The 17,740-nt window shown below is 37.0% G+C and overlaps 1 protein-coding gene across 1 annotated transcript in view; it reads right to left on the minus strand.

Annotated features, from left to right (window-relative positions):
- LOC109073749 (receptor-type tyrosine-protein phosphatase U-like) overlaps positions 1 to 17,740 on the minus strand; it is a 279,985-nt gene that overhangs the window by 146,738 nt on the left and 115,507 nt on the right. Inside the window, exons 3-4 of the mRNA XM_042753985.1 lie at positions 14,949 to 15,220; positions 5,884 to 5,965 (exon numbers count right to left, since the gene is read on the minus strand). Coding sequence (XP_042609919.1) covers positions 5,884 to 5,965; positions 14,949 to 15,220 — 354 coding nt within the window. The remainder of the gene's footprint in view (positions 1 to 5,883; positions 5,966 to 14,948; positions 15,221 to 17,740) is intronic.

Consider the following 17,740-nt stretch of genomic DNA (forward strand, 5'->3'; position numbering starts at 1 on the left):
TGAGATGTAGGAGGTTTAACTGGCATTTTCCTTGCTGTAATAACGTGAGTTTATTGATTGCATTCCCTGTTACTGAATATACGAGTAAAATAACATTGATTTTTAAGGATGACTACTCAGTGCCAGAAGTTGCATCTTTAATGTACTGTATCCTATTTAACATAAAGACGCTACAGGCATCAGAGCAATGTTCTCATCACCATATTTTTTTTTAAATGACAAGGTAGCCATTCTAACCATTGTTTTCATCATCTTTGAAAAACACCACCTACTGTATATGAGAGGCCTTTGAGAAGTGACTGGTGTGTTGTTGACCTGAACCTGAACCTTTCCTTAGGGCTGACTAGTTGTTCAACGCATTGCCTAGTCAGTTTAGAAAATATTCATAAAGCAAACAAGGGAAATGTAGGACGGACGCGTCTGCCTGCTCCGCTTGCGACTCCCGCGGCATCATTTTGCTCTAGTTGGAGCTAAGCAAAAACCTCACAGTGCTGCCTTTGGCAAGAGCATAGCATTCTGGGTAAACACACTGGCCTGTTTTTGTTGCCATGTCTCTATAGTTCACTGACATCCAAAATTTTGCCCCTGAATCAACTGCCTAATGCTGTCCTCCCATAATCCATATTCCCTCTCTTTTTATTTTTGTTTGCTTTCTGTTCTGGGAAGTAACAAAGAAATGTCAGGTTTTCCAATAAGATTATGAAAGGAAATAGTCTTTTAAAATGTAGTTTTTAGTGCTATATTCTATGAAATACAATTTTGTATTCATGTTGCTTTGACAAGTTTAAGATAATTTTTTATACTATTTCAACTATATTTTTTGTACCTAAAATAGTCTAATCATGTGATTATCGAAGGGAATACAATTGTAAAATATTAAGGAAAGACACTAGAGGTGAACAGAGTAAAAACATTTTTTCTAATAGCTTTCCTCGTACTTTCCCTCGTTGATTAATCACAGTACATTAAGACAACTGTTTTTGTATTGCAAGCTTTCTGAAATGTTAAATATGCAAATGAGCAGTGATCTAATTAATTATGCACTAATTTGCATACATTTCCAGAACATAAATCTGAACACTGGATAAAGCCAGGATCAAAATTTTGGTTTCATTTTGTCAGCATATTCGAAGTTAATGTTTTTACATAAAGCATTTTGAATCTCTCTCTTTTTTATCACTCATAAAATCAGGAAACACTGTCAACAGACTTCTTAACAAACCCTTTTGTAAAACCCTTTAGAATATAGATGCAAAGTTTGAGAAAATGGCCTTTAAAGATGAAATTGAATGAAATCTACATACACAAATAGATGAAGTGTAATAAAATAACACATACATGTACATTTTGGATGATTTATTTTCACTCTAATGGAAGCAAAACAGCCCAAAATCATAAAACTGATCAGTACCTGAAGAATCAATGCTTTTGCTTCTAGTGTCTTGACTTAATGAAGTAATGAAATATTTTCTTTAAAACATGTGAGTAATTTTTTTTTATTTTTTCTTGGGGACATTGGAGAATCAGGATTAATATCTTATATTTGCAGACAGTCACTCAGAGGTCTTCTCTGCAATGCAATTTCTCATTTTATTTAAGTCAACAAATGGCTTCCATTGAATATGTTGCATGCAGCATGTTGGTTGTTCCACCCTTATATGTAATTTGGTGGCAACAACAAACACCAAAATGTCAATAGCATTGAGAAGGGGACTTGTGAACGGCTGAAGTTGGACAGTCTGATGTTGTATAAGAGTGTCACACCACTGTTACGAAATCTTTACTGTGGCTCCATCTGCAGAGGACTGCACTGAAACCATGCTCCTGATCCGGTGCTTTCGGGGGCCCTGTCTCCATGGTGACAGTCTTTCACCCTGACCCCAGGACAGGCACTTCACTCCACTGCCATTCAAGACAACAAATGCTTGTTGCTTGAGGTGAGTTTTTGCGGTATGTGTCTCTGGGTGAGTTTCTTAGAGACAAACAGTGGTTCTGAGCTGAGCCAGACTCTCTTGACCAGACAGTGTGACTCGATGGGGTTTTCTCAGAAACACCCTCCATTATCATTCATTAGCATTAATGTGGATTATACTTCAAGAAACTCACAGCCAGCTGAAGAAGCAGAGGGAACGGCATGTGATAGCTAGTTAGGAGTGAGGAAAAGAAGATCCGTTTCAAACCCTAGTGAGCTGCTCTGCTGTCTACATTGTGTTTCATTGATTTGAAATGTGTGCCACAGAAATGTGATGTCTGCTTAAAATAATAGCAATTCATAAGGATATTAATAATTGGTTAGACATTGTTTAAAAAAGTGACGCTGTTACAGTCTAATTACTAGGGCTGCCTTCTAATAGTTGACTAAACGTTAGTTGACCAGAAGAAGCTTAAGCCCAAAGTATACTTTGGTTTTTACGCGTACATGAGAGTCACCAGAATAGTATCCAGTTTTGTAATTGTACATAGTTTGTATGCTCAGGTCGCTTGGTTTTGCACTTTGTGACAAGGAGGGTCAAAATCATGGGAGCAAAATCGGCTTCCAAAAAGGATGTTTATTTCAATGTGCAGAATGTGCAAATAAATATGTTTAAGATCTTAAAACAAAGATTATTATTAAAAGCAGTCTAAAACTAGGACTGCTGAGTACTTAATACAGTACTAACTCCCCTCCATTACATTAAGGCTTGAGTTTTACATGCTACACAGCTCCACAATAACTCTCAATCCATGCACCTCTCTATACTACTAGTGACAGCCATATTAAATAAACAATATTCCCGCTCTTACTCATTGGAACATGCCATCTTTTTATAACATAAACTCTTGTCTCTTGGCAATATGATTTATATATGAGAATTAAAAACAAGGCTCAAACAGATAAACATAATCAATAGTTTTAAAAAGAGGACGGATAAATCAAAACATTTTCATAAATTAGCTAAAATGAGCACTTCTATTAAGTGCACACTATTACCACGCCCGCTCAGATCAGAAAATACATAAATATTATAACGCACCAGAAACAATAAGAACACTTGAACAACTTTAATGTCTCTCCATCACACACTAATCAGTTGTTCCACAAGGTGGCAGCACTGGCCGGGGCCACTTTCACAGTAGAATAGAGATGGAACAACAACAGCAACTAAATATAGCTGCAAGCAGCAATTAAGGGGCAAAGCCTCTCCAGGAGCAGGGATGGAGAGCCCTGTTAAAATCATTATTTGATACAGCATTTTACTATAAAACTCAGAATGGCCAATGGCCAATGCCCTGACCAATCTTTGGTCAGGGCAGCCCTAGTAATTACACAAGTAGGTACTGAGTAATATTAATTATCTTCATGTATTTACTACAGGGTTATGGGTTTGGTTTAGGGTTAGTTGATTGTAATTATGCATGATGTACTGATATTAATACAGTAATAACTTGCAACGTGTAACTATGTAATTTTTAAGTAAAGTAACAACTAATGGTTTATTAAGTAACTAGTTGCATTTTTATGATAAATGATCAAATAGAATAAATAAATAGATTCATAACTGAATCAAGTGCATGTAACTAGTTGTTTTAGCAGTTGTGAACATGCACACTATTGCAAGCAAGCAAACAAAATAATGTTATGTCAGGTAATATAGAGTGATACATTAGCAATTTATTTTAGGGTTACTGATCCTGTCAGCAGATTTTGCCATGCTTACAGTTGGTCTCCATCAGCAATCTGCAAATTTGACACACTGAGCATCATCTTACTGTACTAAACACCCCAGCAGTACAGGTTTAACAGAAATATATGCCAGAATATAGAATACTGCAATAGTACAGTATATATAACTGGTTGTTTTTAAATATTAATGTAACTTTAAAAAAAAATGCTGATAGAATAGCATAGTCATCTGTTATCAGCATCCATAAGCTGTTACTAGATAAACCTCAGAGTTGACTGATTTGACTTCACTCTGGGATGCTTTGGCATCATTTTAATAATGCATCACCAAATCAAAGTCAGATGCATACTGAGACAGACAGACAGACTTACAGATCTTCAAAGCGTTTATCTGATGGAGTCTACATATTAAAAGGACGAAAGATTTGTAAGTGTCAACAAGCAAATAGCTGGCAAAAAAACTGCAGTTTAAAAATCTGGGGTTGTGAGATTTTTGAAATAAGTCTCTCATGCTCACCAAGGCTGCATTTGTTCAAAGATTTAGTAAAAACAGTAATATTATGACATATAAATATAAGTCAAAATAACTATATATATATATTATATTTTTTTATTTATATGTTTTTTTAAAAGTTGTGTTTTGATTAGTTTTTATTTGAGATTATTTTGGGGTAATATGAGCCACTCTAATATGCTTAATTGCTGCTCAAGAAATATTTATGATTATTATCAGAACTAAAACTGCTTTGCTCCTTTTTTTTTTCTTTGATGAATAGAACATTTTACAGAACAATTTATTTGAATGATACTTTTTAAATAAATAAACAAACAATGTCACTTTTGATCAATTTAATGAATTCTTAAAGAAAAAAAAAAGTGGAGCTGTCCATGGTTCTGATCATTGATCTACTGTACACTATGCAAGCCTGGTCAGACTTCAATGGTTTTAGTGCAATTGCAGATTCCAGGAAAGTTTTTTTGAAATGTGTAGGAGAAAAATTGTACAACAAGAAAAAGGTACTTGTGCATTCCAGAGCCTCTGGCTATTTTTTTCAAATGGAGTAATAAAGCTTTTATCAGCCTAAAACAGCATTTTGAGCATAGAGCTTTAAACTGTCCAGGTGTCAAACAGAAGTTGATTTATCCTGGCAAAAACCAGAAAATGTAAGCATATTTCATCTCAAAAGATGACTTGTAGGATGGTTATGCGTCAAAATGTTGTAAAGCAAGAGAGCTTGTTCAAATTATTAACCCTCAGTAACAGTAATAGTGGGGTCTTTACACAAATGAGTGCTAATCTTAAGGCAAGTTTTGTTAAATTTTCATCACAATGTATTCCTCTTTTCTCATAAGAGTGTATCCACACTGAAGCAGAACAAATTAACTCTTTAAATACATAGGAAAGCTCAATACTAGGCTCGAAAACATGGGCAAACGTCTCCACGTGTCCATTAGGTGTGTTTCTGGAGCATTTGCTGTGCGGTGTAAAATTGAAATGCGAACACCAACCTACAATTGGCTCTATCAAATTAAAGCAGGCCACAAACTGAGTCTCACAATCCAACAGCATGGTCCCCATTCGCACAGACTCTCCGTTTTCCAGCATTCCTGTCAGCATGACCAACACTGCATTTCCCAGAAGTCAGCAGGTAGCGAGACCCAATGGGTCCGAGCACCCCAATCCAAACTACTGGAGCAGAATTATGTGTCATCCACCTACACACACTTCCAGCAGCGCTAATGGAGTGTAGGTCAGCAGGTGTGTGAGAACACCGGAAGCGTGAGAATGGAGAAAAATAACAGCGCAGAGACGGACACAGGAGATTCGCTCTCATTCACGCCTGAGTGAAGCAACAGATTAAGTAGCAGCACACAGGGCACAAAAGCCAAAGAAAGAAGCGCCTTTTTCTTTCTTCTTCCCCTGAAAATAAATAAATCTGAGATGGCGACCGCTGGTACCGAGAGATGGAGTGATATCTGTGCAAAAGGTCAGCCGCAGGAAGTTGACGTGGAGAAAGAACAAGGGAAATGGAAGACAAAGTGTCAGTGGATAATTGTCATTCATGATGGCTGTTCAGATCAAAAGTAAGTTCCCCACGACTCTGACAGGGGAAAATGGCCACCTTTGTTCCCCGTTCCGACCTGGTCATACGCCTCCCTCTTGGCTGGAAAAGGTCAGTGAGTGTGTGTTTCTGTGTGTGTAAAGTGACTGAACTTACAGCAGGGGTAGTTTAACAGCACTATATCGTCCAGGCCGATGTAACCCTTCTGCTCCGATGAGACTGTGGCTTCAAAAACGATCTGCAAGGAAAAAGATGAAGATGTGAGACAAAAAAAAGAACAACAGACAGCCAGGGGTGAAAACACAGGCATAAAATATTTTTACAGTTTGCAGGCTTATAGAAATTGTACCTAAAAAAAAAGTAATGTGAACAAGGCATGATGTCAATGAATTTATAACCGGTTCCGCTTAGCTCGCTCCAAGCAAGGTTTGAACCAGTGACAGCCGGCATGAGAATTCGGCATGCTAACACGGGCACAGTCTCTAACATGCCCCTTGAAGGCAGGGAGCTCGCTAGCTGGCCTCCATTACACTCAGCCCTATAAACCTCACTCTGATCCGGGTCATGGCACCAACATAACTGGTTCTGCTTGCACCACTCCGAGGGATTCGAACCTGATGTTCTGTTAAGGTGTGTCACATTTACCATTGCAAGGCTAAATTTCATGAGCAAAATCCAATCATTTCAATAGGAATCCACATGATCTAGAATTTCACAAGAAGGTGAAAAAGGACCCCATGCAGATTTCTCACATGTTCAAGTGTCCAAAAGAAAGATGCTTTGTTCGAAAGTTACTTCTATGTTTCATGCATCAATATAATAATGAAAATTGTCAATGGACCTTTTTTGCCCACAACATTTTGCCAAATTTTGCTAATGTGATTACATGAAATTATTATTATATGCCAATTACAAAAAAAAAAAAAGATAAATAAATAATAATAAATAAATAAATAAAGCCCTTTGACCAGTGAGATGGGATTTTGTATTATTTAGATTTTAATTACTATAGTAGCACACCCCTGTGATCCTTATTAAGCCAGATGTTCCCAAACTACAATTATAATCACTACAGTTGTCTTTTGCATTGAAGCATGTGTGCTTTTTTCTTTTCAGTGTGTTGCTTTTTTCATTTTATTCTTGGTGTGAACAGGCATCTTGTGTGAGTGATTGAACTGTGTCTGTTCCCGAAGGTATTTCCCATGCCGCCTCTTGCTTCAAGCAGATACATTATTCTTTGCTCTGTCAATAAACAATACAATCTTGGCTAACGCAACTACATAATTGATCACTTACATGCAATTCTGCCCTACCACAAGGTAGCGTTTGCTCATGTAAAACGTTATGCCGGTGTGTGCTGAGCTAAAGGCATTATGATTGAGCACAACATTCGCCCTGTTTTGACCTACCGATGAATTTGACTCAAGACTTGCGCTCTGCTGAGAATACAGATCTTGCTCTCTAGTGGCCAATTACACTGCAAGTACCCCACATCACTCATCCGTTTACACAACCTTTAGCCAATCTGCTAACAAAGGGAAGACTGCCTCCCCGGCTGTTTCATTGTTGGACAGGCACAGATAGCTGATAGATGTCCTACCGCTCAGAATCAAACAACAAATGAGCTGGCAGCACTAACAGCCAGCCAATCAAAGCCGAGCTGCAGGGAGCGAAGAGACCTGATGATGCAGCAGGGTTTCTGTGCATGCTGTCCTTATCTCCACAAACATATTTAGCCATGTTTGCTAAAGCAAGCACAACTATTACTATCGCTCATATTCAGAGTTTTGAACAAGCCATTAACCTCTTTCAGTATTAAAATTCAGGCCGTAAGAATTGCTCACAGCGACCAAGTAGTACCTGGTAAACCAATCACTCACATTTCTTTAGATGAAATGCAAAAAATATAGTTTTATATTTGCTTCTGTGTAAGACATGGAGCAGATTAGCTGCTGATTCAGGTCTGTATTGTTTGGACGTTTTTACGCCCCAAACCCTGTCTGGTTAGGATTTGACACATCGTCCACAGAGAGGGGATGCCAGAGCGGAAGAGTCTCATTTGTGGAGGGGAAGTGATAGACAGGAAGAGAAGATCACAAGACACAACCAGCGACATGTTAGCTTTGATTGGTTGTGCTAAATGAACTGTTACAATTAAAACTATGTTCAGTATTAAACTTACAGTGGAAGTCTACAGAATACATAGCTGTGCACAAAACTGACTTTTATAAAAGTGTGGCCAAGAGATGTATGTTAATATGAGACTAGTGTGATCAAATCACCTATTAATTGTTTGCAAATCTGTCTTATATAGAACAGAATATTTTTACCGGAATATTTTTATGAGATGCTTAAAACATTTTATTTTTAATTCAAATTTCATAAAAATAATAATAATAATACTATTATCACTATTCCTGTATCAAATGTATGCTTGAATTAATGATTTGAATTAGATGATTAAATTATGGTTGCACACTATTTTGTGCAACAATACAACTACTTTTTCAAACCAACTACACAAACTAGTTTGGGTCAGTAAGATTTTTTATTTTATTTTTTTATTTATTTATTATTATTATTTTATTTTATTTTATTATTTTCAAAAATTGGCAGTCGATACTTGTACTCTGTTGCATTTTTTTAACTTTCTATTTGTTAAAGAATCTTGAAAGAAAGAAAGAAAGAAAGAAAGAAAGAAAGAAAGAAAGAAAGAAAGAAAGAAAGAAAGAAAGAAAGAAAGAAAGAAAGAAAGAAAGAAAGAAAGAAAATCACTGTTTGCACAAAAAAATATTAAGTACCAAACATCACAGGAATAAATTTTAAAACAATTAAAATAGAAAACGGTTATTTTCCAGTATAATAAAATTTCACAATATAAGTGCTTTACTGTATTTTTGGTCAAATAAATGCAGCTTTGGTGAGCATATGAGATTGACAAAAACATTTAAAAATCTTACTGACTCAAACTGTTAAACAGTAGAATATAGTATAAATCACACAGACAGTCATGTAATATTCATCATCTATATGGATAAAAAGCATCTGCACAATGAGTATATGCAAATGAAATGACTTTCTCCAGAGGGCACCTCGGCCCAGGAAAGAAAAGAGGTTTGTGTTTCGAGCCATTGTGCACATCCCTGATATATGTACAGTATGTGTGAAAGATTAGATGAAACAGAAGGGCTGGTAGCATTGTTAATATTTGATAAAGACTCCTTGTCATCTCCAGCACCTACAGCACTGACAGCAGCACAATAAACATCAGACGGAGAAAGGTGGATTTTCAGATCACAGTGTCTCACAGTGCCTGGCATCCATTTATCTCATCGCTCTTATTTCCTGTATTCAACCCACCAAATGTCTGGAGCATCAACATGATAGAGATCAAAATACTGCAGATAGGAAACAATTGCTGGTTGGCATACAAGCGGATGCATCTCATTTACACCAGTGGGACGCTGTTGCATGCCGTGTTCGGATACGTTTTATCAGGGCAAGCTCAGGAGCGCAAACACAAATAACAGAAAAAAGTCCTTTTTAAGTCTTACAAAAGCCTTGGAAAACCAAGGAATGTTGACAATGCCATTCACGTCTCACACAAACCCCTGGTGAACCTCCGAGAGGCACTCATGCATCTCGACATGAATTGGACCACAAGCGCTTTTAAAACCCTGTCAAAACAAACCAGAAAAGCTCTCGGTAATTCAGTGAATGTTTGGACATGGTGCGTTTGGAGGACCTTATTCACGTATCTGTTGACAATCCTGCTAAAACATATACAGTTGGTGTTTCGATGACTCAAATCTGCGGGGGGACTTCAATCTGTCTTAATGATTTGCTGTGTCCATTAGCAAAGCACGTTAAAAAACATGTCCGGTTTCTTGGCTCATTGAGCTGGATCATGAACAGGAAGCTACTGAAGGCACACATTAACAAACATATACTTTATGCAAAGCCTGCGCCCCACAGTGACTCCATCCAGGGTACTGTGACTGAGCTTTTATAAAGCATTAACCTTGAATTGATTGAAAGTTGGATTTGATTTATCTGACCAGCTGTGCTCTGAGAACAAAAGAACATTCCGCAACACAAATGAGATACTAAATAAATTAAACTTGACTGATCAGCCAGCAAAACATGCCTGTACTTGGTGGCTAAAACGATGGAAGATAGAAGCACAAAGACAAGTGAGAGCCAAGAGAAGAATGCTGGGAATGGGACAGTAATGGGACAGTCATGTACAAATAGTTAAGCGGGCTGAAGATAAATGATCATCTACTGGGCAAGTGTTTGGAAAAGAGTCAAAGTCGTTCCTAAGCTCATTACAACAGTTTGCAACAGCCAGATTGTTACAAAACCCACTGAATATATATAAACAGTTTCTTTATTTCTTTCTTTCTCTTCTCTGTTGTTATCCTTGTGTTTTTCTCTCTGTTGGTCTTTTCAATTTCAATTAGTCAAATAAATGTAGCCTTGGTGCGTAAAAATTTTTTTTCAAAATCATCTTGTATATTTATATATTATAAAGTATGATGGCTTTTAAGGTTACATAAATGTAATCTTGAAATAACATGAAAATTTAAAACGTTCCTTTCTAGATGGCCCTTGAAGCCTTATTTGCATGCCTGTAGTCTTGTAGTCTTGTCACAGACTCATTCATGGACTTGGACAAGACTGGAATGTGATTTTTCCCTCATGTGCAGTGTTGGGGGTAATGCATTACAAGTAACGTGAATTATGTATGTTGTTTTTTTGTCATGTGCTGTTTTGTGGTTAATGTACAAGAAAATATCTGAGATACTTTTTCAAAAAGTAACACCAGTTACTTTGTTTTCCCATTTTTTGACTGACAAGTCTCCTGTCCCCATATTGGGAGAGATCGGAAGTACAGAGGCGTTGTGTGGGCTGTGTGAACATGATGTAGTTCTAGACTAAATGTGAATGTGTATTAATTCATCCCACTCAGAAAAAAATAAATAAAAATAAAAACTTTAGTATTCATCAAAATTAATTAAAACAGTGAAAAGCAAACTCAGAATTGGACACAAACCTGCAAAAATTCAATATGTTAAATAACACATGTATTCTAATCCCATTTTATTAACTAATGTCTTTGCTGCTGACCTTTGATGATCCAGTTCATCCATACTAATAAGCAAAAATGACTTTAGAGAAACTTACAATTGTGCTTCATTGTTTGTTTTATTGCTGAAGAGTGTTGAACCTTCTTCTCCTGTGTTCTAATGCACAGATGTGAATTTACATTTCCTTCAGCCTGAGGTTTATTCATTACACTTTTTTGTGTGAAAGGGCTTTTACATTAATAGAACTTCTTATATTAAAAACAATCAAGTCCTGCTCATATTTAAAAAAGTAACGCGAAAGTAATGTAAAAGTAACGTAATGCATTACTTTCCATAAAAAGTAACTAAGTAACATAATTAGTTACTTTTTTAGGAAGTAACACAATATTGTAATGCATTACTTTTAAAAGTAACTTTCCCCAACACTGCTCATGTGTGAGTTGTTTTTCAAAAAGCATCTGCTGAATGAACAAAACTTAGTGTGAAGGTTCAGGGGCAGGTTGCACCAGCTGTACACAAGTTACAACTTAGCCTAGTTTTGTTGTAAATGGGAAACTTATGCACTACTAAATATATTTTGTTGCACCATTACACTAAGTTGAATCATAACTCTACGTATAAACCATAGACTGAATTAAAAACATGGACGTAGTGTCCTTGATGTCACCCGTAGGTTTCTTAAAAGCATTTTTGAAGCCTAAAGTGGGCGGAGTAGTATCATTTTTAATGGAAACTTATTTTTACCATTAGTTGTGTGAGGCAAAAGAAATTAGAATGGAGGATAAATTAAAATTCATAGCATTTAAACAAATTCTGCTCACGTATTTGAAAGCTTCTATTGGATCATTTACGGTAAACTTCTAGCTTAGGAACTTCTAGCTACGTCCTGCCTTACAAACAACTGGTGCAACCAAATAATGTATAGATTTAGTTACAAACTAGCTAGCAGTTACTTAGCCTCTAGTGTGGACTTAAGGTCCTAATTTAAGTAAGAACTTACGAATGGCTGGTGCGACCCTACCCTGAATTCTAAACTAAACACGTAACAGTAGAATCTGTGTGCTGACCGTAATGGTTTTTAGAGATGAGGGCTGTTCTTCACACAGATACTAATTTTACAAACTACTCTATTCACATGCATCTGTGACTCATGAAGAAAAAATAAAACAGTCTGTTAACTGTTCATAAAAGTGTGCAAATCATACCCTATAGCATACTACAGCAAGTTTTTATCCGAAATGAAGTTTTAAATTTGTATGTTTAAAACATCAAGGCTGGATTGCACCAAATGTAAAACTCATTAGCAGACTGGTGGAGTGTTTGCATGCCGTCACGAGTCCAGTTCCATTTCCATCTCTTCTCACAATCACTTTGCTTGTATTTTGTTCCTGCTTTTAGTTTCTAAAAGTAACATTAGTAGTAACAAAGTAACACGATTTTAAATGTGTTTAGTTTTCCCTCCTCACACACTGACTGGGAGGTCTATCAGAAGCAGGATCCCTCTAGGTGGATGTCCCTCTATGTTAAAGAAAAGCATCTACACAGCTTGATAAGCCTGACGTCCATAGAGCCCTTAGTTGGCAGCTAACTGCTCAAATTGGTTACACGAATGCATTGTATCAGCCTCATACACCAGTCTTAGTGGTGACCGCGCGTGCTGGAGCCGAATGATTTAGATCCTTTGTGTTTTTCCAGGTAAGATTAGGAGGAATGGAATGTGATATCCTTAATAGAAGCTGCCGCCCCATGGGCCTGACTGCTGATCTCATCTCTACAGACCCGCTCGGGTACTCATGTAGCACTCATGCGCGCTCTCATTCCTCCATTCTATCTTTCATTCATTTCTTTTCCTCTCCGCTGTCACCCAAAGGGAGCATACGTGAATTGATTTAATCTGTGTGAGCTGGGTGGAGATGCCCGAGAGGTTTCCAGTGACCCGTGAGCCATAACTGAGAGAGATAGAGAGCGTGAGAGGGATGAGAAACAAACAGCCCAGACCAACACAGATTACAGAATGAGAGGATGGAGGAAAGAGAGGGTGAAATATGAAAGTATATTCAGTTTAAAGTTTGGAATAAGATTTTTTTTTTAATGTTTTTGAAAGAAGTCTCTTATGCTCACCACTCTTATCCATTTATTTGCTCAATATTGTGAAAAAGTATTGTAAAATGTAATTTATTCCTGTGGTCAAAAGAAACATTTCTTATTATTATCAATGTAAAAAAAAAAAAAAAAAAAAAAAAAAAAAAATTCTGTTTTAACTTTTTTTTTTTTTTTTTTTTTTTTTTTTTGGTAAGTTTGGATTGTTTAAATTTGTCAAAGGTGACAGTAATGTTATTTATGTTTTCAAGAAAAAACAAATAAGCACAAAAACCTTAAATATATGAGAACTATTTTTAATAATGAGCACCAATACACAACAGATGATCTTTACCTGTCCCATTCGCAAAAAAAAAACAAAAAACAGATGCAGTATGCTTTAAAATAAATAAAAAATGCACAGGGGAATATAACCCATATTATGCAAACCTGCAATAATAAATAATACTTTAAAAATACAAATACTTTGTGCATTTAATCTCACTTTAATTACCAGTTTCTTTGCTGTTGACCTTTCATGCTCAAATCCGCCCATACAAATAACCAAAAATGACTATGGCTTATATGTTTAATTATGTCAGCATGGCTGAAAGATCCGTAAAAGTGTGAATTTGAGGTTTCTCAAGCTTCTCTCTCAAGCTTTAGGTGAGAAAAGTCTATTCATCAGTGGTTCATTTCACTTTTTTGTGATGTGTTTGGTGTGAAATGGCCTTCAGAAGGCATCTGCCTACATTTTAGAACAGCCTTGGTGCACCTGTGATGCTTTAAATGCATCTCTATGTAGGCAGCTGACTAGGGTTTGGAACAGAGTTTGTTATTCCTCTGCTCTGCTGCCTCATTACTTCCTCTTGACAACACAAATGCAGCAATTTATCTGCATCTTCACATGCATTTGTATCTGTCCCTGTTCCTTTACACAATTACACACAACATTCATCATGCGCTTACATATTATGAATTACGGTGTCATAAATGACTGCAGGCAATTCCTGCAAGCTAACTACAGTTGACTAACATCTCCAAACACCTCAAATTTACCATATTCCATGTGTATTCCACCACAGCACTTCTGAACAAACTAGACACCTTTCTCCACAGAAAAAAAATAAATAAAAAATGAGACAGAAAGCGAGCAACGGAACCAGAGGGCTAAGATAATTTCTTCACGTTGTCTGTCTGGGAAGCCTGTGGCACACTGTGTGGGTGGGTGTGTGTGCATTGATTGTGGCAGGGCTGTAATCTCATTAAGGCTGGTCTGATTTATGGAGAGAGGAGCGATACGGGTCAGGGTTATGGAAACCACACCGGACCTCCTCTTTCAAACGGGTTATGCACACAAGCAGGGGCCAACTGACTCTGTACTCATTTACACACACACACACACACACACACACACAAACACACATACTCAACTTACTGGTCGTTATGGGCTTTTTGGAGAGCAAATGAGGGGCAGGCCTTTAACAAGGTGACAGTGTTTTGTGCGCTAACCATTAGAGGATAAAGTGACTCAATAACACACACTGCTGACCAGAGACTAAAGCTGAAGATAATAGATTATTTAGTGGTTGGGGAAAAAAGTTTTGTCTGTATATATACAGTGGTGTGTCTAATGAAATAATGTATATACCCAGTCACACTGTAAATGTCAATATTTAAAGGGTATTAACTATGGAAAAATAGTTTTTTTGTTAAACTAAAAAAAAAAAAAAAAGACATCTAAAGATCATTTTCCAGTCCACCCAAAAAAAAAAGAAAAAGAAAAAAAAAACATTTATTGAAACTAAGCCAGAAAAACAACTTTTTCAAAAATCTTTATGGCATACTGAAACCATAAGCAGGTAGGAGTGAAAGACTTTCACAGGTCTGCCAACTTTTCAGTGACATTTTTATTAACCAAAGGGTTACCAGTAGTGGCGGAAAACGAAAAAAAAAAAAAAAAAGGAATATTTGGGTTACAGGACTTTGACCCGCAACTTGCAACATAAAGTCAACATATATTTGAGTGTGTGGGTATGACATTGGTCTCACCTGGTACTCGCTGGGCCAGAAGGTGCTGACAGCCAACTCCACCTGATGCCACTGCCGCCCCTGAGAGCCGGAAACATTCCACACGGCATTTCCCCGCGAGCCACCGTTTACACGCACGTACACGCTCAGGCCCCCGGGACTGTGTCCATCACGGCTGTACAGAAAATAACTGAACTGCACACAGTGTGTGTCGTTCTCACTCAGAGGACGTAACATGAGCTGAGCCCGCTGCCCTGCACCATACTGAGAAGAGTTCACCAGCATGTAGGAACCTGGAGAGAGACAGGGAGAGAGAGATTGCCACTTTCTTGATTCACATGACACTGTTTGTTCTATTTGCACTTTTGGGTAACACATTATTTCAAGGTGTCAATACTTACTATTATAATAACAATTAAATATGCATAATTGCATGCGAGTAACCCTAAGCCAAACCCAAATCCTAACCCTAACCATATAGTTAGCACATGTGGTTAATTAATATTACTTCAGTACTTATATGTATAATTACACTGTAACAAGGACACCTTAAAATAAAGTGTAACACCCTTAAGCTATTTGTTTTGTTAAACTGCACAAATTGCCATGTTTATGATCAAACAGAACTACATGTGTCCAAGCAGTACAAACAAAATGGTTGAGTGAATTAAACAATGACTCACTTATTTAGACAGTCACTTGTTGCCACCTACTGGAGAAATTATGTAACCTTCAGAAAGAGCGACTAAAAAATTCTCAACACTAAAACACATATATAAATTACACTTCGACCTTTGAGTTGGGTAACAGAGATGGAGCTCCTGCTTTGCCCACATTTAGATACAGTGATCATAAATGATTGCTGTGGTGTTGGGGCAGGGCAGAGTTCACTGTGGGTAATGTAGTTTAAAGCAGGTGTAATCAGTGCAGTGATGATGGCAGCTCTGCTTGGGTACTCCACCATTATTAATCACGCTGACACAGTTATTAAACCTCTAATGTCTGCCACCAGGGTACCACAAAAACTACATTACGTACAGAGAGAAACTAACAGGTGCAAATTAAAGAAACCCCATCAAATATTACACAGACACAAACATAAAATACTGATTGTTGCATCTCAGTGACAAGTAAAATTATTATGATTGCTCAATGTCTTGAGGACATTATCTGCTGTCTTTCTTTTGTTTTCATTCATTTTTGACCCAGATTTGTACTTTTTATAACTTTAATGTAAATGTATGGATTTTTATTTTTTTATTTTTTTATTAGTTTTATCATTCACCACATGAAAATCAAAAGTCTGGTTTCTTACAATAGTACTCAAGCCACATGTCTGTAGAACAAACAGTACAGGATGACAGATTGAAGCATAATAATTAATTTTGTATGAACAATAACAGATCTACAGGAACTTTAATAGTGTTTCACAGATGTGACACTTTTCTGAAGCTTGACATTGTTTTCTAGAGTGGATTTCAGCAAAATTACAATTTTCAATTGTCAAAATAGGTGGCAGCCATAAACAATAATTTTGAGTCTCTTGCTTTTATGTATTATTTTTTGCAATTCAGAAAAATACACCCAAAGCTGTTATAACATCTGCCAGGAAGGCTTCTTCCTGATTTGGTCTTAGACCATTTTCTTGATATCATTGTGTGAAACCCATGTGTTTCATACGTGTTCCACATATTTCACATGTGATTTTTACATGTGATTCCACATGTGAATTTCATGTGGTTTTCTGTGTCATGAAGCAAATCTAGCTAAAGGTCAAATCAGTGTGTATAGAGACACTAAACCCATTACTAGATTGACCTATAATAGAAAATTATTAAATATATCATGGAAGATAACAGATAAAACATTTAATACAGGGCTATTTTTCCCCATATTTTAAATATTGGAGTTATTTTCAGTGTTTATGCCTTAAGACCCTGCAATGATCGTAGCAAATTGGAAATACCATAGTACTATACAATTAACTTATCCATGTTCCACCATTTACATGGTAGCACAAAGTACGGCATGGTAGTACCATGGAATATGTCCACCCGGGAAAAGTTGTGGGGAAGTCGTGACCTAGTGGTTAAAGAGTTTGACTCATAACCCTAAGGTTGTGGGTTTGAGTCCTGGGGATGGCAATACCACGACTGAGGTGCCCTTGAGCAAGACACCTAACCCCCAACTGTTCCCCGGGTGCCACAGCATAAATGATACCCACTGCTCCGTGTGTGTGTTCACTGCTGTGTGTGTGCACTTTGGATTGGTTAAATGCAGAGCACGAATTCTGAGTATGGGTCCCCATACTTGGATGTATGTCACTTTACTTCACTTAAAAAAAAAATAAATAAATAAAAAAAACATACGGTCAGTAATGGTAACTTTTTACTACTAAAGCCTATTGCAAATAACTTAAGTCAAAGGTCAACAGATGCCCTCCATCTGCATTTGAAATTTAAAGCATGTAGTTTCTTACGCTTGACTGTTTCAAACAACAACCCACTGAGGAGCAAGTTTTCAGCTCCATCTTCTGGAAGAGAGCATGAGAGTTTGTTTTTAGACTGACTGTCATGTTTGTATGCATGAGCACTCTCGTGGAACGGACTTTAGAGCCACGGCTTAAAGAGAACAGAGAATAAAAGAAGCTTCTTAAATCAAAAGTCCATCTGACAGTCTTTATGCAGATCAGGGCCTGAATGAGCATCAGGGCCTGCAGTGAATCGCTATGACAGTCACAAATGAAAAAGTGTTGCATCCTGGGAGAACTCAAAGCAACAGTATGAAACTTTAAGATATACTGGCAATTTTAA

This window comes from Cyprinus carpio, unplaced genomic scaffold, assembly GCF_018340385.1.
Source record: "Cyprinus carpio isolate SPL01 unplaced genomic scaffold, ASM1834038v1 S000000972, whole genome shotgun sequence".
Taxonomy (NCBI): domain Eukaryota; kingdom Metazoa; phylum Chordata; class Actinopteri; order Cypriniformes; family Cyprinidae; genus Cyprinus; species Cyprinus carpio.